Raw genomic sequence first — 20,283 nt, forward strand, 5'->3', positions numbered from 1 at the left:
TTTCAATGTCCAATTGGGTAGGAACACAAGGTTTGATGATGAAAAAAAAATATTTTATGGTGCTTTGTATATTTCCATACTATACTTTCTCCTTTGGTGTCCTGCTATTGTTCAAGATACAACCAGAAGGTACCAAATTGAGTTTTAGAAGGGAATGAGGAGGCAGCCATCAGTATAATGGCTTTATTCTGATGTCTAAATTCTGGATTCAAAACCAAAGTTGTTGGTGCTTTTCTGTGCTTCATTACTTCCGTAGTTGTTGAAAACTAAGCCTTTTGCTTTAATGCTGTAGCAGGTGTTATGTTCATTTATGATTGTCCTGCTAAATTCACCTTGCTTTTGCCTCTGTTGCTTTTGTTCATGATTTGATTTTATTTTGTTTGCAGGGTTGTTTCCCGCAGTCCTGAACCTGGCTACTAATGCTCTCATCACAACCAATGCTACCTGTGGAGAAAAGGGTCGGGAAATGTACTGCAAACTTGTTGAACACGTACCTGGACAGCCTGCAAGGAACCCTCAGTGCCGTATATGTGATCAAAGGAGCAGGGTTCCACATCGTACGTATGCCATTTTCATTTTGTTCCTTTAAAAATATTTTTTTCCAAAGGTTGTAGACACTCAGCAAACAAAACTGTAGGTCACTGGCCTGATTACTGTGAAATGTCTGTCTCTTTCTTTTTAAATGAGGTTACCCATCTCTTGCATTGGTATTTCAAAATCTGTATCTGTTATGCATACTCCTCAGACTGAACTTTCTAATTCAGATACTTAAAAGCAGAGCACCTAAATTCAGATTTAGGAAAATTAAGTATCTACAGCTGTTGTTGAATTCTCTTAATATATACTAAACATGAATGAAAACCAGATGACTTTTACCTGCATACTTACCTGTGGAATTTGAAAATTTTGGCCAATCTAAGCAACATCTGAAATTTCAGGTTAGGGCCAACTCTGGTTTTATTTTATTGTGTTCTGGGATATTTTTCTTCTTCGTTTGATGTTAATTCAGTTTCATTGAGCCAGAAAAAAGAAGATAAGATAATGGAGCATTGCTTGGTTTAATTGCTTAGTTTGGTTTTTTTTGTTTTTTTTTTTTTGAACTTTGCTAACACTGCTTTCTTAAAGACTACCCGGAAGCAAAATCAGTTTTCAAGTATAAATTTGTTATCATCTGCTTCAGAGATGCATGTTTCTAATAGTTGGGAGGATTAGAACTAAGAAAATTTCTTAGTCAAGTCATACAAGTTCAATTTCATGTGACCTTGCAGTGAAAGTCATAAATAGCTTTAATGTTATATTTTTGTGAGTATATTGGCACTGTAGATGGTAGAGGGTGTAGGGTGTAGAAACACTTAAGACAGCTTTTAATGCAATAGATAAAATGTTGGAAGAAGCACAGCCACAGAAGCATGGAGACAATTTTTCTTTTTTTCCAGTTGTTTCCTTCTGAAACCTAGCTCTGATATATTTTCACCTCATGACAAAGCACATACTTAAAACCACAGGAAAAAAAAGTAAACAGATGACATTTAATCTGTCTGCTAGTTCTAGACAGGATGAGCTATCTATGGCTTGTTTAGCTTCTCCTTAGAAACTTCCTTCCAGGGCCACCCTTCCTAGAGTTATTTTACTCATTGCAAAGTCTTTTCTTAATAGCTAATCTGCATCTTCTTGCAGAAATTCATGTTACCTTTTTGCTAACTTCAGTCAATATAAGGAATGGATTATTCCCTTTTACTTTACAGAAATATTTTAATTGAGGGTTGATGGTATTGCTCTATTTAGTTTCTACACTAAGCTATCTCTTTTCTTTCATTCTCCTCATAGGTTGTATTTTCTAGGACTCTAACTGTGCAAATTGCAGTTCTCTGAATTCTCTTTAGAGGTTTTCATCTTTATTAAAATTCACCTGAGCTCTTACCAGCACTGCATAGAGATGCAGGTTTGCTTCAGAATGAACAGAATGTTTACATGTTTTACTTAGATATTTCCCCATTTTAATGGTGTGACACCACTGAGAGATATATAGCTAGTTATCCATTGTAATCCTCAGATGCTTTACTGCTAAATACCTACCTATCCATTTGCTCCCCATCTTGCATTTGCGAAGCTAATTATAATTGCCCCAGTATAGACTACTTCATTTGTCTGAACACAGTTGCAACCTTTTTTTTTCCCCAAGGTAGTTTTCCAAGTTTTGACATCTTCTTTAATTGTAGTAAATGCTGCCTTCTGAGGAAAGGTCATACGATTTTGTAGCAATATAGCATTCAAATATGTTATACTATAGTAGTAGTGTGTCTCACTCACAGAATATTTCAGGGGGTTTTGGAACCATTCCAACAGGCAGAAACACTGTGCAATAGATTCTTTCCCTTCTTTATAGATGGATATTTAGAGATGCATGCACATCGTAAAAGTTTTTTTCCTATATCAAGTTTGTTTAATTAAAAAACCAAACCTAAAACAAAGCTGGATTGCTTTGTTCCCATGTCCCGCCTATGATATCAGATAGTGTACACTAATATACATGTATATACACAGACATACATATGTGTGTATATACATATAAACCCCATCTGAATGATTTATATCAGTGTTTCCCCTCACTCCTACCCTCTTAAAAACTTGAATCTGCCCAGCTTCATAATGTCTGGTCTTTTGTTGCCAACCACGTCTCATTTTAAGGTTTTTAAATGTTCATTTGGCAGAAGGAAATGCCTTATTTAAACAGAGATGGCTCGTTAATAGGAGAACCATGTAATGTAACCAGACTTTAAATGATCCCCCTGGAATATGCGAGTCTGGAGTGCCTCCCCTTAATTACTGTAGTAGGAAATGAACACAAATTCCCTGGTTAATCACATGTGAGCCCAAATTAAAGAGCACAGTTTGATGGGCTCGCTCTGTAAGTTGTCCCCCTTGACATCCATCAAGGAGCTTGGGCCTTGAACTGCATTTGCAATCCAGTCCTTTTTACAAATATTATATTATTGTCCCTTACCTTTTAAATAGGTAAAACATGCCAGCAATTAACCAGTGTTTTCAAATTAATTGTGATTAAACTTTCATAATGGTGATTACAGTTAATTGGTGATTCATCTCCCAACCCTCCTTCTCATGATTTACCTTTATATCAATTTCACCTGAAGAGACTTACATCAAAATTTCCAATTAGACAGCTTCTGTCACAATCACTGAGGAGCTCTGAGTTTGATTTACAGGTGATTTTTGCTAGCACTCATTTAAAGCCAAAGTTTGTGCAAACGATCAGAGCTGTGGGAACTGACAACATGTAAATATAGGTGTGTTTTGCTTTTCTCTTTAATATAAAGCTACTAATAACATCACTTTTAGCACTGCTATTCTAACTTGCAAATGTTGGTGCCCATTAATGCCACTGAATAATCTGATATTTAAATAAATTTTTTGGCATTTTCAATTTTGCGGGCTTATGCCTTCCTTCACTCCCACAAAGCACTTTAATTGTGTCTTTAAATATGTTCAGACATTCTGGCTTTCCTTAATGAGCTAGGACTCCTGTCCTCCACAGGTGGTTGATGTAGCAAAAAACCAGAGACACAAAGACAATCAATCTGGCTGCTTGATTTAGGTAATAATTAAAATAACAGTAAATTAATCAGTTCATGAATTAATTATTTGCAATTCTAGGACTAGCTAGTAATGAAGCGTATTCCAGTTTTATATCAAGAAAACCTGTCAGTTTAGAAAGCCATCCTTAATCAGCGGGGTAGGATTTCTCCTGTCTTGTTATGTTCTTGCAGACAGAACTTGCATAGAGGAAAACTGCTGTATTTGAATTTCCTTTGGGCTATTTTCCCCATAATGTACAGACTTGCTCTAGGCAATCAGGGACTTCAAAATAGAGATCTTTGTACCTTCTTAAAATTGAGTTTTTGTTATTTTCCATTTTGCACAGGAGAGAAACACAAATTGACCACAAAAAGTAACCTGGAAATGTTGAGTGCAATTTTTCTCAGTCTAAATACCATTAAAGTACTGTGTAAGCAAATTTCAATAACTTAGAAGATCTTGAAATCTAGGAAGAATGCAATTCTGTAAATAAATTCTTATCCCTATTATTTGGGATTCATTTGGGACACTGCAGCAGAGTAAATGTAGACATAGAAAGTAATGCATCTTGGACTTTGATATGTATTATAACCAAGCAAACCTTCTTTATATACATGTATGTGAGTCAGACAATTTTCCAGTTGAGAAATAAATTCTGTAATGATTTCTGATTTCCATGTGTGCTTAGAAATGTCTTAGAAATGTAAATAGCAGTATTACTTTAATTCTGCTTTCCTTGCACAGCATTTCTCAGGTTCCTGATTTGTTGTTTCTGTTGCAACATTTAGTGATTTTATAGTACTTGAAACTTTGGAAGACTGCAGGAAGTGTTCACTTGATTTAGATGTCTACATTTTCTGTAGAATCAGGAGAGCCTCTAAGTGCATTTAGGTGTTCTGAATCATCTTCTTGTGATCCTAACCAAAATTAAACAACTAATATTAGATGAGCATTCCAGTAATAATAAGCATGACTGTGCCCCAAGAGTAAAAGAAAAATTAATTTCCTGTTTTTTAAGTGCTGCCTCGTTAGTTCTGTAATTGTATTAAAATCTAGATTTTAGATCTAAAAACATTTAAATCTCCTAATAATTTTGATATATATTTATGTATTTCTGCTGTTCTAACAGAACGACATCCGATAACAAACGCAATTGATGGCAAGAACACTTGGTGGCAAAGCCCTAGTATCCAGAATGGAATTGAATATCATTATGTGACCATTACATTGGACCTCCAACAGGTAGACTTCCGTTTGTTTCTGCAAAGGCTTGCTTTCTTGCACAATAGATCACCTGGATTATTTTCCTCTTTGCTCTGTATTGCTTTTATGTTATGAAGACACATTCAGCTTCTCCTATAACTTTGTTATTTATACAGATAATTCTGACTGACCATTTATTGTAACATAATGTACCAAATTAAAAATAATTATTTCATATATATATTTTTATGAAGTCATGTTTAAAATTATTTTAGATATAACATTTTCAGTATTTTTTTCGTAATAACTTCTGGTTTGGCTCTTTAAAGACAATTAAAAGATAGCTTCAGGGAAAAATTAATATGAATAAAAGTTTATGTTCAGAATACTGTTCTTTCTTGTTTCAGTAACATAGTACTATACACTTAAATACACAAAAAATACTAAAAATACTTAAGTACACTAAAAATAGTTCAGCTGTGCTAGGCATACATGTGCATTTGATGGGTTATTTTGAGGGGCAGTCTGCGTAAAGGGAGGAATTTGGCTAACGATGTCCTTAAATAAATTGCCTCTTGTTAGTGGAATCTTGCTTGACAGATATAGCTATACAGAATGGAGTTATTTGATGCTTACAAAAATGCTACATAAATTCCAGGTATGTAAGCAAGAGGATTTGAGGGTAGATGGAAAATAATTTTATTTTTATTATGCCAAGATAAATACAGAACAATTATCTGCTACCAAATTTATTCATCATTTTATTAAGCTTGACTATTTTGGTATTCAATTAAGTAGGTAACAAATTATTCCTCTCCCCCCACCCCCCTCCCCTTAAAATTTTCTCTGGTCTGTGGCTGGCCTGTATTTGTCTACAACTTGAATCAGACCAGAAATCATAGAATCAGAATCATTTAGGTTGGAAAAGACCTTTAAGATCATCAAGTCCAACCGTAAACCTGACACTGCCAAGTCCACCGCTAAACCATGTCCCTACGAACTGCCACATCTACATGTATTTTAAATTCCTCCAGGGATGGTGACTCAACTACTTCCCTGGGCAGCCTGTTCCAATGCCTGACAACCCTTTCGGTGAAGAAATTTTTTCCAATATCCAATCTAAACCTCCCCTGGTGCAACTTGAGGCCATTTCCCCTTGTCCTGTCACTTGTTACTTGGGAGAAGAGACCGACCCCCACCTCACTACAACCTCCTTTCAGGTAGTTGTAGAGAGTGATAAGGTCTCCCCTCAGCCTCCTTTCCTCCAGACTAAACAACCCCAGTTCCCTCAGCCGCTCCTCATAAGACTTGTGCTCTAGACCCTTCACCAGCTTCATTGCCCTTCTCTGGACACACTCCAGCACCTCAATGTCTTTCCTGTAGTGAGGGGCCCAAAACTGAACACAGGAACACAGTATTCGAAGTGCGGCCTCACCAGTGCTGAGTACAGGGGGACAATCACTTCCCTAGTCCTGCTGGCCACACTATTTCTGATACAGGCCAGGAAGCCGTTGGCCTTCTTGGCCACCTGGGCACACTGCTGGCTCATATTCAGCCGGCTGTCAACCAGCACCCCCAGGTCTTTCTCTGCCGGGCAGCTTTCCAGCCACTCTTCCCCAAGCCTGTAGCGCTGCATGGGGTTGTTGTGACCCAAGAGCAGGACCTGGCACTTGGCCTTGTTGAACCTCATACAATTGGCCTCGGCCCATCGATCCAGCCTGTCCAGATCCCTCTGTGCAGCCTTCCTAGCCTCAAGCAGATCAACGCTCCCACGCAACTTGGTGTCATCTGCAAACTTACTGAGGGTGCACTGGATTCCCTCGTCCAGATCCTTGATAAAGATATTAAACAGAACTGGCCCCAATACTGAGCCCTGGGGAACACTACTTGTGACTGGCCGCCAGCTGGATTTAACTCCATTCACCACAACTCTTTGGGCCCGGTCATCCAGCCAGTTTTTTTACCCAGTGAAGAATATACCTGTCCAAGCCATGAGCAGCAAGTTTCTCTAGGAGAATGCTGTGGGAAATGGTGTCATAATGTGTTTTCCAGGTGTTAAGAAAAAAGAGAAGGCCCTTTCTCTGGCTCACTGGAGTGAGATTCCCCTTCCCAGCTCCCCCTTCCTCCGTGATCTCTCCACTGAGATCAGTTTTCTATTTCAGTTTATTATTATTGGTTTATCAGTTTCACTTGGAACCTGCCTGTCCTTATCTCCCTTCTTTCTCATTTAGCTGTACTTAAAGAGGACAATAGCTAATTATCAACTAAAGAGGCTTCAATAAAGCATAGTTTGTCAGAAAATAAAATTAAATGAAAGGCAGGGCATTGACACATCTGTGTGCATTCATACATACAATTTTGTTTTAAGAGATCAAACTTAGTCTTAACTTAGTCTAGAACTCAGAACTTCAGTAAGGTTTAATGAAGAGTAATATTTGGATTTCTAGGCTTTTGTCCTTTATTTCTTGTAAAAAAACTGTCATCCAAATGATCTGATGGTAAAAATTCTTGTAAGTACCTTGTATCTGTGACACTGAAGTACTTGGAGGGCAGTAGTCTTTATACCTGGAAGAGCCCTTGAATCCTGGAAGAATTATTAGCATGCTGGCTTTAGAGCCCTCATTGTTTCTGGCAGAAACAATCCTACATCTGTGTCTTTCGCCTTACATATGCAAAAGTATTCAATGTGCATTTCTCTTTCAATTGGCAGAGCTAAACCTTTTTACTGAAGTTTGAGTTTAAGCTCCTGTGCGTTAAAAAGTTTTGGGGTTTTTTAAATGTCTTTTCAACTTTCAGAGTTATTAGCTGGTTTGCCTTTACAGCAAGGAATTGTGCCTCTTGTTGGCTATGATCTGTTAATATGTGAGTAGCTCTCAGGCATTAGAACTAAATTACCATCCTTGTTTTTCATCACCCAAGTGATTTTACTTGTGTAACCGTTTAGGTCAGTTCTGCTAAACTACAGGTTTACAACTTCTGTTTTTTTCTGCTATGTCAGTATCTAGATTGTCATAAGAAATGAGCCTGTTTCTTTCCCATGTTCTCTGGCTTATTGTTCAAAGCAAGCTTGGCAGTCCTTTTGCAGTACTAAAGCTGATACCTTCTTTTAAGCCTATTCAGTTGTATTGGCTGGAATAGGAGCAGTGTTGAGGTTTCCATGGATGTCAGAGAGGTGGGATAAGACCCTGTGTCACTAATGCTGTCTGGCACACTCTTTATGATTTGAGTAACCCATGTAGTTAGGAATGCATGCTGTTTACTCACCACCTTACATGAACAGAACAACAGTTTTGTTCCTCAAAATGCAGTAAAAGGTCTGTTGCCATTTGTACGGCTTTTAGACTGCTCAGTAAGAAATACAAGTTGTTTGGATTTTAAGGAGTATCAGGAGTTTGTGTTTGCTTATTCAGTAGACACAGCATTGTAAGCTTTATTAAAGCAGTCGGTAAAACACGAAATTTCTCTTCCAGATAGTGTCATGTGTAGTATTCGCTATGAATGATGAAGGTCACCAGATAATCTTTGAGAGCTCACTTAAAAGAAATACCATTCTTTAACTTTGGCTTATAGGAGATTCAGTAATTGCTATATTTGCGTTGATAAATTCTTGCTTTAAGTGTGAAAATGCTCAACTTCTTTTTGTGAGATAGAAATAACAAGTGACAAATCTACAAGTAATGGACTGAAAATTGCAGGAATGCATTAGTTTGTATGTTATTACTGGCAATTATGATAGTACATGGAAAGCTTTTAGCAATCCCAATTTCATGAAAAAATCAGGAAAATAATTACAATTTCTTCATTTATATAATGCTTGGCGTTTTTGGGCAGCTACATTTTTTATTTTACTTTATAGTACAGTGTAGCCATATAAAAATGGTGTGCACTAGTTAGCAATAACTAATAAACTGAAGAAGTAAAATTTATTTAACTTTAGAAGGAGCCAAAATATCAGTCAGGTTGGGAAAAATCCAGTATTTTTTTTCTTTTCTCCCAACAGTTGAGGTTTACCATAATACTTATAAAGAGCTTTTATCTATAATGCAGGCTAGGTTTCTAATTCATTAAAGTATGTTTGAAATTTGTACCCCACCTATTATAAAAATATGAGTTGAAAACAGGAATTATTTGGTTCTGAGCATCTTTGCTAATTTGCTCTTAACTCATTACTTCTCTAGACTTTTTAGCCATTTTGACAATCACCATCTTTTCTAATTCATAAGAATATTATGGAACACCATTTGTAGCTGTACATGTGAAATTATTTTTTATAGTGCTTTTCATCCAGTAAGTGCATAGAAGGTCAAAATATGAATGTAGATTTATTTAGGAGTTGCTCACATGAATTTAAATGGAGGTTAAAATGAGAAGTTGAGCTACCCTACCTGGTTACTGAAAGTGAAACTGCAGATCCGAGTTTGGCAGGGTAGGTTCATTGGTGTGCTAGGTTGTTGCGTCTTTGAAGCACTTGCAAATTACTAAGAGAAGCTGTCTGCAGTTCCGCATCTCTTACTCCTGCTGGTTGTGTAGGGTCTGTGGGTTTTGCCTTAAGAGTGATGGGCAGTTCAAGTGCAACAAAAGTAATTCAAGTCCAGTGAGTGCAATGTTTAGCAGGACAGAAAATAAGCCTTCTCTTCAAGAAGTACAGAGAAGGGAGTTGGCAAAACAGAAATGCTTAGAAATGTTCCAGGCAGAACATATTCCCTGTACTCATGCTACCCCAAATTCTCAATTGGTTTAATTGCACAGTGATGTGGAAGACTAGTAGGGTATCTTTAAAGAAAATTGGCAAATACACACAAAAACCAGTTGGCAGTTTGAGGTGAGGTGGTCAGCCTATCTGTTTCCGATTTCTGCACACATCAGGACACTTTTATTAACAAATTCCCTGCTGTTGTGTGGAACAAGGACATACCCTTGATATTGCTAAGATACTTGTGCCAGGACCATATTTATGTGGTTTTGGATTTTTTTACTATACACTTCATATTTTTGTTTAAATGGTGCTGAAATATTTTACATGACTTGTAGATGTGTGGAACTCACGTGGACCCAGAGTTAATGTTCTGGCAGAAAATTCTGGACTTAATAAGTATATCTTAATTGACTGAGACTGTGGAGGATCAGTTCAGTGTCCAGGTAATCCTTTCCAGGCATATATTTCTGAAGAAAAAGAAAGTAGTTGACACTCCTCAGGGCCTTGTAAGATCTCATAAGGTACACAAGCAAGAATAACTGATTAAGCTATGTAGCTGATTTCTCTATAAAGCAATTGCAGTTCATCAGTTTTAAGTTCCTTAAGCTCTGATGGTGTCCAACTCTTTCACATTGCCTTTTCATCCTCTCCTCTGCCCTCCTTCTGTAGGAAGGGAGGAAGGAGTCTAAAAAATCGTGTTCTGAGTCCATGTAGGAATCACTGCAGTCCCACTTCTCCTGAAGTGTATTTCAGTACTTTTTAGAAGGTAAGTTTTTGGACTCATGGACTTTACTATTTGAGTGGCACATATTCTACTTTGGAAAGTGGCATTTCTGAAACTATATAGAGAACTGAATAACTGGAAGTAGGAGAAGAATGCTTGACTTGCTCAGAAACATTTTGAAAAGCATTTACGAAAAGCAGACAAAAATATTCTGCTAATGGTAAATTCATTATTTTGTAATTTTGTGTTGTCCAAATATAATTTTAATGGAGGATTTTGATCTGGTTTTGAATGATTCCTTTGTTATTCGATTCACTTTAATACCCATGAGCAGAAATACACACACACAAGTGCGCGTGTTCATGGTCACAAACATGTATCACGTATCCACAATAAGGATAGTGCTAGGAAGAGGAAGAAAATTGCAAAACTGAGTGATTGCTTTTGCTTTCTCTACACAAAACTGTACACCTAAGTGGCTTTGTGGCAAAAGACAGACATGAGAGAACTAAGAAACTGTGACAAGATGAATGGGAGAGATTCAGGCTGGGACAGGAAAATAGCAGGATAGGACTCAGACTCATCTTATAAAAGCTCAGTGTGGTAGTCTGTGGGAAGAGCTTAAAAGGTAGGGGAAAAAACCCCTCCCATCAATGAAGGGAAACGAAATCTGTGCACAGTTGCCACCAAATTGAAAAAAAGATCATTAGGAAGGAAGAGTCCCATGGAAAGTACATCTTCACTCTTTGCTATTATAGGTAAGACAGCTACAAACATCAGAAATAGCGTATAATAAATTTCTGTGTAATATTTCATAGCTGAGTTATGGATACCACATGCACAATATGGACTGTGATTCATTATTTCATTACTGTGCTTTATAATTCATGATCTTTTTTAATTATTATTTTTAAAGCTTGAATTTTGGGTAGCACAATGTGTTTATATATCTGCTGCTATACTGAGGACTACTATACATAATGTGAAATGTGACCTATAATTTGAAGATTTGGGTAAAATTTGGAAACAACTGAGTAAAAAATCTGAATATTGATACTTCAATTTTGCCTGCATTAGCAAAGAGCGTGTTACAGGGAGAGAGGGGGGACAGACTTGTGAGAGGACCTGTGTTTATTTGGTGCTGAGGACCCAGTTCACTTGTCAGGAAATTTTCTTCAGACTAGCTCTATTCTGGACCATGGGCTGAATGTCCATTAACAGCTAAAATGAATCACATATGTCTAAACATGTTCTCCTGGCTTAGTTCTTATCTGAAGGGAATCCAGTTTGTGAGCTCCATGATCTATTCATGATGTGAACCAAAGCAAGCTATATTGGGACATTTGGGAGATTCATGTCAAAAGCATGCTCCTTACCTGAGCTAAAAAGCTGATGTGGATGTCAGGCAAAAACACCAGGAGGCCTGTGTGGATGAACAAGAGGCTTCTGGACAAACTCAAACACAAAAAGGAAGCCTACAGAGGGTGGAAGCAAGGACAGGTAGACTGGGAGGAGTACAGAGAAATTGTCCGAGCAGGCAGGGATCAGGTTAGGAGAGCTAAAGCCCTGATAGAATTAAATCTGGCCAGGGATGTCAAGGGCAACAAGAAAAGCTTCTACAGATATGTTGGTGATAAAAGGAAGACTAGGGAAAATGTGGGCCCTCTCTGGAAGGAAACGGGAGACCTGGTTACGCAGGACATGGAAAAGGCTGAGCTACTCAATGACTTCTTTGCCTCAGTCTTCATCAGCAAGTGCTCCAGCCACACCACTCAAGTCACAGAAGGCAAAGGTAGGGACTGGGAGAATGAAGAACCGCCCACTGTAGGAGAAGAGTTCGAGACCATCTAAGGAACCTGAAAGTGCACAAGTCCATGGGACCTGATGAGACGCATCCACGGGTCCGGAGGGAACTGGCAGATGAAATGGCTAAGTCACTCACCATCGGGTTTGAGAAGTCATGGCAGTCTGGGGAAGTTCCTACTGATGGGAAAAGGGGAAACATAACCCCCATTTTTAAAAAGGGAAAAAAGAAAGACCTGGGGAACTACAGGCCAGTCAGTCTCACCTCTGTGCCCAGCAAGATCATGGAGTGGATCCTCCTGGAAACTATGCTAGGGCACATGGAAAATAAGGAGGTGATTGGTGACAGCCAAAGTGGCTTCACTAAGGGCAAATTGTGCCTGACAATTTTGGTGGCCTTTTACAATGGGTTTACAGCGTTGGTGGATAAGGGAAGAGCAGAAGACATCATCTACCTGGACTTGTGCAAAGCGTTTGACACAGTCCCGCATGACATCCTTGTCTCTAAATGGGAGAGACATGGATCTGATGGATGGACCACTCGGTGGATAAGGAATTGGCTGGATGGTCACACTCAAAGAGTTGTGGTCAACGGCTGGATGTCCGAGTAGAGAGCAGTGTTGAGTGGTGTTCCTCAGGGGTCGGTATGGGGACTGGCACTGTTTAACATCTTTGTTGGCAACATGGACAGTGGGATTGAGTGCACCCTCAGCAAGTTTGCCGATGATGCCAAGCTGTGTGGTGCGGTTGACACACTGGAGGGAAGGGATGCCATCCAGAGGGACCTTGACAGACTTGAGAGGTGGGCTCGTGTGAACCTCATGAAGTTCAACAAGGCCAAGTGCAAGGTCCTGCACATGGGTTGGGGCAATCCCAAGGACAAATACAGGCTGGGTGAGGAGTGGATTGAGAGCAGCCCTGCAGAGAAGGACTTGGAGGTGTTGGTCAATGAGAAGCTCAACATGACCTGGTAATGTGCATTTGCAGCCCAGAAAGCCAACCGTACCCTGGGCTGCATCAAAAGAAGCGTGACCAGCAGGTCGAGGGAAGTGATTGTCCCCCTCTATTCCACTCTTGTGAGACCCCACCTGGAGTATTGCATTCAGCACTGGGACCCCCAACATAAGAAGGACATGGACCTGTTGGAGCAAGTCCACAGGAGGACCACGAAGGTGATCAGAAGGCTGGAGCACCTCTCCTATGGAGACAGGCTGTGAGAGTTGGGATTGTTCAGCCTGGAGAAGAGAAGGCTCTGGGGAGACCTTATATAGCAACCTTCCAGTAACTAAAGGGGGCCTACAAGAAAGCCAGAGAGGGACTTTTTGCAAGGGCATGTAGTGATAAGACAAGGGGCAATGGCTTTAAACTGAAGAGGGTGGATTTAGATTAGATGGAAGGAAGAAGTTCTTTACTGTGGGGGTGGTGAGGCACTGGAACAGGTTGCCCAGAGAGGTTGTGGATGCCCCATCCCTGGCAGTGTCCAAGGCCAGGTTGGATGGGGCTTTGAGCAACCTGGTCTAGTGGAAGGTGTCCCTGCCCATGGCAGGGGGGTTGGAAATAGGTGATCTTTAAGGTCCCTTCCAACCCAAACCATTCTGTGATTCTTTGTACCCTTGTAAGCTCTGTGTCTGAACAGAGTCCAGATTTTACGTTAAGCCTATCAGATGCTACATATACCAAAATGGTGGTATTCCCTCATGTCTTAATGCAATATTGCTGACGTTTGTTGGGGGAGACGGGAAGTATGAGAAAGGAGAAACCTCCTGCGAAGAGACCATGCATGTGGGACCTTGCTTGTCATTTGCTCCTTAGCTTTGCCAATATGACTGTGCTGTGTTGATAGCTGTTTGAAGGAAACATTATTTTCAGCTGTCAGTTCCCTTGATGCACAACATTAGCCAGATCCCTTGGGGGAGCACAACTCTCTTTCAGAAAGAGTTCGTCACTTACACAGCAGCAGAGTTCAAATATTTGTTAGCCAAGGATGACTTGAGGCAAGTGTGGCAAGTACTGTCTTGCAGAACCGTGTTGAAGATGTTGCCCAGATGTGTAGCCAGACTGAGACAGGCTACCTGTTCATAATATGTTTAATTTAAAGAATGGCTGTTTTTAATGTACGATTATATAAGCAATTAAATTCTTATTTCTATTGCCACTTCTCTGCCCACTTTTGGCCACCTTCCCTCTCCTTTCTGGTGTTTGACTGAGGAGATTACAAGAAGATTGCTATAGGAAGGACTGGCTTGAAGTACTTTTGTAATCTCAAAAGTAAAGCTGCCCTTTCTGACTAGCCATTTCTTTGTGCTTCTAGTAAATGAGATATTGCCTGTGTTTCACCATCCCTTCCAAAGCCAGTCTGAAAACACATATTCTAGGAATGGTGTCATATTGCAAATTAAGTGGCAGACACCATGAATTTACTCAGTCTGCATCCATGTCCAATTAATTTTCTTCTTAAAGAAGAAATAGCCAGGTTTTTGGGTCTTGACCATTTAGAACTTGTTGCCTGATTTTTGGATTCTGGAACCATCTCCCTGTTGTCTGGTGTCAAAAAACTAGTGGAACCCATTGTGTGGGTCTCTGTCTATACAGTTGAAACCCACAATTAGATCCAGTTAAACTAATCCTTTAGGGATTGACTGAAGTCAGTCCTATAGCCACAGTGAAATATAAGGTAAATTGGATGATATTTCACAACAACATTGCTTCTTTTAATACAGATTTATAGTTTTTTATTTTAACTGATAACAGTTCACCAAACAGTGGCTAAGGAATCAGAATGTGTTGAGCAACACGGCCATATTAAAATAGCCTTTATCTGCACAGTAGTGTAGGAATATGTGTATCACTATGAGATATTTGGTTTTCATGTTGTATTTTCTCTGCTCTGGAATATCTAATACATTTTCCAGTGGAAAAAAATACAACTAGCATTCTATTGAATAACTTCTGATATCAAATTATCAGAATAGCTAAAGGAATAGAGAGAAGGTTAATGACACTGCTTAGTCTTGGGATACAAGAACTAGATTAGTAAATTTAAGTGCCAGTTGGTCTTCATATGTTAAATTTGTGTATATGTGAAAACATTTAGCTTAGGTATTCAGTTAATATTTTCTTTTTCTCCTTTACTAACAATTATGCGCTTCAAATGTCTAAGAGACTTTCAAAACAGTTTCTGTAAAGGTAAAGCTTAAAGCTTCTCTTCATCCCCAAACCAAAAAGTAATTTAACAGAAATGAAAATTAATCCAAACAGACTTTTCACCAGCAAATGCCAGTCTGTTTTGTCCGTCTTCAAAAATGTTTGTCTAAAGAGAGAAATGTGAACAGAAGTAAAGTCTGTTTAGACTGAAATGCTGCAGTTCCATGACTGTTGTTCCCCCCCTGTCACATGCCCTCCCCAGACTGGCTGAAGGGAGACATTCCTGTCTCCCTTGTTCTTGCACTAGCACTTGTGCTGCCATGCAGCGAACCAGATCAGTACCTTGATACTGAAAACTGTGTGTCTTGTTTTTGGGGCGTTGTTAGGTTTCTGCTGGATCAATTTTCTAATTTGGCTTGCTGTGTGAGGTTTTAATGCCAGCATGGGGGAGGTGGCAGGAACATATTTCTGGAGGTGGTGGGGAAAGCAGTTCCACCCCTCTCCAGAGCCCCCAGCACTCTGTGTTGGCTTTAACTGGTTGTGAAACTTTAAAGTATAAAATACTGATCTATGATTGTAAAACTTTAAAGTATAATATACTAATTATGAGCATGCCTGTAACATAGAGCTGTCGTCCTGAATATTTGTTTTTAGTGTTTCTTGCACATGAATCATTCTGTTTTGAAGTAATGTAAACATCTCAGAATTCAAAGCATTAAATGCCTCTCTTTCTCAGAAAAAAAGTCCTAAGTCCAGTTCTCTGGCTCAGTGATACCTAAGTGGTAACGAACTGTTAAAAAAGATGCAACTAAAACCATGAAAATGAGACTGTGGAATTAATATAAAAAAAGAATGAGATCTGTTCTCTTTTATTAAAGCCCCAAGCCAATTTTTACACATGTAACTGGATGTTAGTTATAATACTGGGGTTTTTTTTTAAATTTCTTTTTTTGTTCTCTTCATAGACTTGAATCTGAACATTTTCATAATTCCTTTCATTTCTTTAGTTTCACAATTCGCTGGTAATGCAATAATCAGATATCTATAGAATGAAACAAAGCGTACTTTGTCCTTCTGGTATTCTTTTTAACCAAAGCAATACTATTGGATTTGAAGTTAGTTTATAATGAAATGATTTAAAAAAGCAGAAAGAAAAACCAGAAAACAAACAACACATAAACATACCAGTGAGCGTTTATAGCAAACATACCTAGAAAACATAATTATTAGTAATAGGGAAAACAAACAAACAGAACTGTAGTAAATATTTTGACATCACAGTGAACATTTTTAAGAACCACTTTGTTTATATAGTATTGGCAAGTATACTTAATATTATGTAGCTTTCCACCTGGCTTTTTCCTTGCTGGTAGGAGTGACTATATGCGCACTGGTAACATGTCATCCAGGGCTCAGTTCTTGTCTTAGAATAAAGTTTTCCACGTTGATGTCACTCAGACAAAAGCCTAAAGAAAAATGAATGACCTTTTTCCTTAGCTAAGGGTCGAGAGTGCACATCTATGCCAGCCATAACTCCCGTAGAGCTTGCTGCATTAAGCTTTTAGATGTTCTAACAAACAAGTGTTAGTGAAGTTACTCAAGCTGACTTTCCCACAGCATTAAAAAAGAAAGTTTTTCATGAGTGGAGCAATAGTACATGGAGGGAGCACTCTTCAATACATTCTGAAATGCTAAGAAGCCATTATTGTCCTGAAAGGTCAGTTATAATACCTACCATATAAAGTGCTGCTAGCTAGGTTGAGTAGTTGTATTAATAATAAATCTCCACAGGATTATTTTGCCCAATTTTTTTTATGCTCCCCACTAAATCAAACCATAACTTTATTGCTTTGTAGTTAGTCAGAAAGATTTCTAAGTAAGCAAATCCTTTCAGCTTCAGTTCATAATACACACTGACAGAGATTAAAATAAGTTTTGAGAATTTATAGTTTTTCTTTCTGAGGTTATTTGCCTTACATTTTCCATGGATGACTACAATAAATACACATAGCACTTTTCCTTTTCAAAATTTGGCTTTAACCAAAAGAGCTATTCACCTTTCCCTCCATCAGGCAAATAGTTTCAAGATATAGGTCCTAAATACTCTATTATAACCTTTGAATCCAGAGTGACACATACATTCTGACAAGAATACGAGGTTTTCTTCTGATTTTGTACTACTGGCAATTCTGCTTCTAAAGAAAGTCACAGAGCCTGGGAGAATGGTGGCATGACAAATAATGGGACCATAGGATTCTCAGTCTTGAACAGATTTTGCTCCCCTTGCTGAGGAAATATGTTGTCATTGAATAGTTTATAATGAATAAAAAGCTAAATTGAAAAAATGAGTTTTGCAGCTGACAGTGATGAAATAGTGCTTCTGTTGTGCTAGCTGTTTATCACAAAATTATTATTGAAATGTAAGATCTATGCTACAAGATGGGCAACAAGATTCTGTAGTACACATGATGAAAACTTGTAACAGAAGGACAGTTGAATTTGTGTTAAGAGGTAAGTTATTAATTGATTAATTTGTGTTTTGTAAGGTTTTGTGTGTAAGTTAAGATTTATGGGAGTAGGAGCAACTCCTAATAGCAAGACAGCACCTTGTCATACGAATGTCATGTAGTGCTTCACAGCGTTATGCCAGTATTTATACAATGATTTGATGAAATATGCTTAAGGTTGTTTTTAATTGCCTTTTGTTTAAACTAGCAGGATGTAAAAGTGTTCAAATGGCAGTATTTGGCACAGGGTTAAATGCTGCTACTCTTATTAATGTGCGCATTAGGTCAGAGCTTGGTCAAGAGCATTGAATTTGACTTGCCAAGAGTTTTTCCTCATCTGTACGATGGTCTTGATTTGTTGGTGGATCTAAAATCACTCTAGGAAAAAGTACTAATGGGAATAAAGTAGATGTTTAAATAGGCCTTGGGGCTGCATAAAATCATCCCTTGTTCTGAACAACAAAGAATGAATATATATGTATACACTCCTTTCAGCAAATGTATTGATGGCAAAATTATTCTCTCTCTCTCTGTGCTCCATGAAGTCCATGAGCAGCTGGTCACATGCTCTGTGGAAGCACTTAGAGACTCATTTATCAATGATGTAGTTTAGACAGCCAGTAAAAACAGTCATTAATGTAGCTCTCTTTGTTTGATTGGGACTAATGTGGACTAAGTGACTGAATAAGCTTTGAGCAGGGAGTGTATTGGATCTCTCCAGCTACAAAACATGGAAAAACAGACTTGGTCTGTTCTTAAACAGAACATACAACTTCCTGGTGAAGATAAACCTTTCCTTTGCTTGTGAGTCCTAGTGTGTTATGTCTTCTAATTATTCATAAGTAAATTCTGATTATAAAAGGGGGCTGTGAGATGGAAATATATAAAATTATTCATCTCATAATTCGCTTTTTATATTCCATATATCCCCTGCTATGCCATACAGCAACATATCCACATCTAAAGCAGTTCTCACAATAATTTAAAAAGTATTAAGAACTAAAAGCAAAAGTGAAAACCGAACATGCATACACTTTTTTGACCTGGAAATCAGGTTTAGAATCTCATTTCTTTTCCATTTTCTTCTTTCCTTGTGTATGTTTTTGAAATTTCCAAAGTTTAGTGACATGAGACAGCTTAGAAGCACTGCCAGAATATATTTTTAAGCCTTTTTAACTACTGTCATGTTTAGCTAAAGAAATGAAGCATGGTGTATGTGAAGAGAAAGTGAAGAAAAGAAAGAAGCAAACAAGAGGCTAAAAATATTTTGGAAAAAAGTCTCTATTTTTTTATTTGAAGGCTCAAATTACTACTTTATTCATGTTTTCATTGTTCAAGTTGTTCATATTGCGCAGTATTTCCAGACTGAGATGGAGAGAACATTGTGTCATGTTCAGGGAATGGGTATAAATTAGTACATGGCTATTTCATATTCAGATCAATGATCTTAACCTCAAAGAGTTTACAATCAAAATCAAATCAAAATCCCAGTTCCTCAAGATGATGCCTCTTATCATACATTATATATGGTGAATAACATGTCCTTTTCCAGAGAGCTCAAAGTAGAAGCTTGTGAAGGTTTCAGCAGGGAAATGTTAAAGGTTTAAATGTTGATAGTGCAGAAGATGCTCTATGCTAACAGTACAACAGTTTCAGATGTTTGTTTGTATCCCTGTCTACAAGGTGGGTGACGGATAGATGATGCTTCACTAAATAACAAGTATTTATTTATATACTTTTTAGCACTCTGCAGAAAAGTCAGAAACCATAACATTGAAAGAGATCTTTAATTTCACATTGATAAAATTAGTGCAGCAAGAACTTGCTCTCTGTTGTACAAAAAGGAAATCTGGATAACTCTGGTGAGATACATCCCAAGGTCTTGAAGGAATTGGTTGATGTAGTTGCTAAGCTACTCTCCATCATATTTGAAAAGCTGTGGCAGTCAGGTGAAGTCCCCAGTGACTTGACAAAAGGGAATATAACACCTATTTTTAAAAAGGGTAATAAAGAGGACCCTGGGAAGTACCAAGCAGTCAGCCTGTAGTGCAAGATGTCCCTGCTTAAGGCAGGAAGGTTTGACTAGGCCTTCAAAGGTCCCTTCCAACCCAAACCATTCTATGATTCTATAAGAAAAGTAAGTGTTCTCTAGGAAAAGCAGATTTTTATGTGCTATTCCTGTGTCTGACTAAATAGTTTTATCTATGTTAAAATTAATATTCTCATTATGGAATTAAAATGTAAAGACTTAGTATGAGGCTGTAACAGGTGAGGAGATTGAGAACAGTTTTTAAATGTTTAGGTTTCAAGGTTTGTGCATTGTAGAACTTTTAAATGGGGCCTAAAAAAATGGCTGTGATAGTTCTTGATTCCTCAAGCTAGAGGAACAGACAGATCACTCTGAAATGCAGCTGGTGAGAGGATACTGCATGAAAACCTCACTGAAGGAAATGAGAACACTTTACCCTGGGTACTTTCAGCTACTGGACCCAGGCTGAGCATCAGTTCTTGGATCAAGCAAAAAAAAATTAGATTTTTTTGGTGTTTTAGCACCAAAATAGAAGAACCACCTTTTCTGCTCTTCTCTTCTATTGTCTAGGTTTGAAGAAGAA

At 38.2% G+C, this 20,283-nt stretch overlaps 1 protein-coding gene across 5 annotated transcripts in view; it reads left to right on the top strand.

Moving 5' to 3' along the window:
• Positions 1–20,283, top strand: part of LAMA2 (laminin subunit alpha 2) — a 385,301-nt gene that overhangs the window by 92,951 nt on the left and 272,067 nt on the right. For all 5 annotated transcript variants that reach the window (XM_052784294.1, XM_052784299.1, XM_052784296.1 and 2 more), the window contains exons 2-3: positions 387–557; positions 4,724–4,836. In XM_052784294.1, coding sequence (XP_052640254.1) covers positions 387–557; positions 4,724–4,836 — 284 coding nt within the window. The remainder of the gene's footprint in view (positions 1–386; positions 558–4,723; positions 4,837–20,283) is intronic.

The sequence above is a fragment of the Harpia harpyja genome, chromosome 4, assembly GCF_026419915.1.
Source record: "Harpia harpyja isolate bHarHar1 chromosome 4, bHarHar1 primary haplotype, whole genome shotgun sequence".
NCBI classification, from domain to species: Eukaryota; Metazoa; Chordata; class Aves; order Accipitriformes; family Accipitridae; genus Harpia; species Harpia harpyja.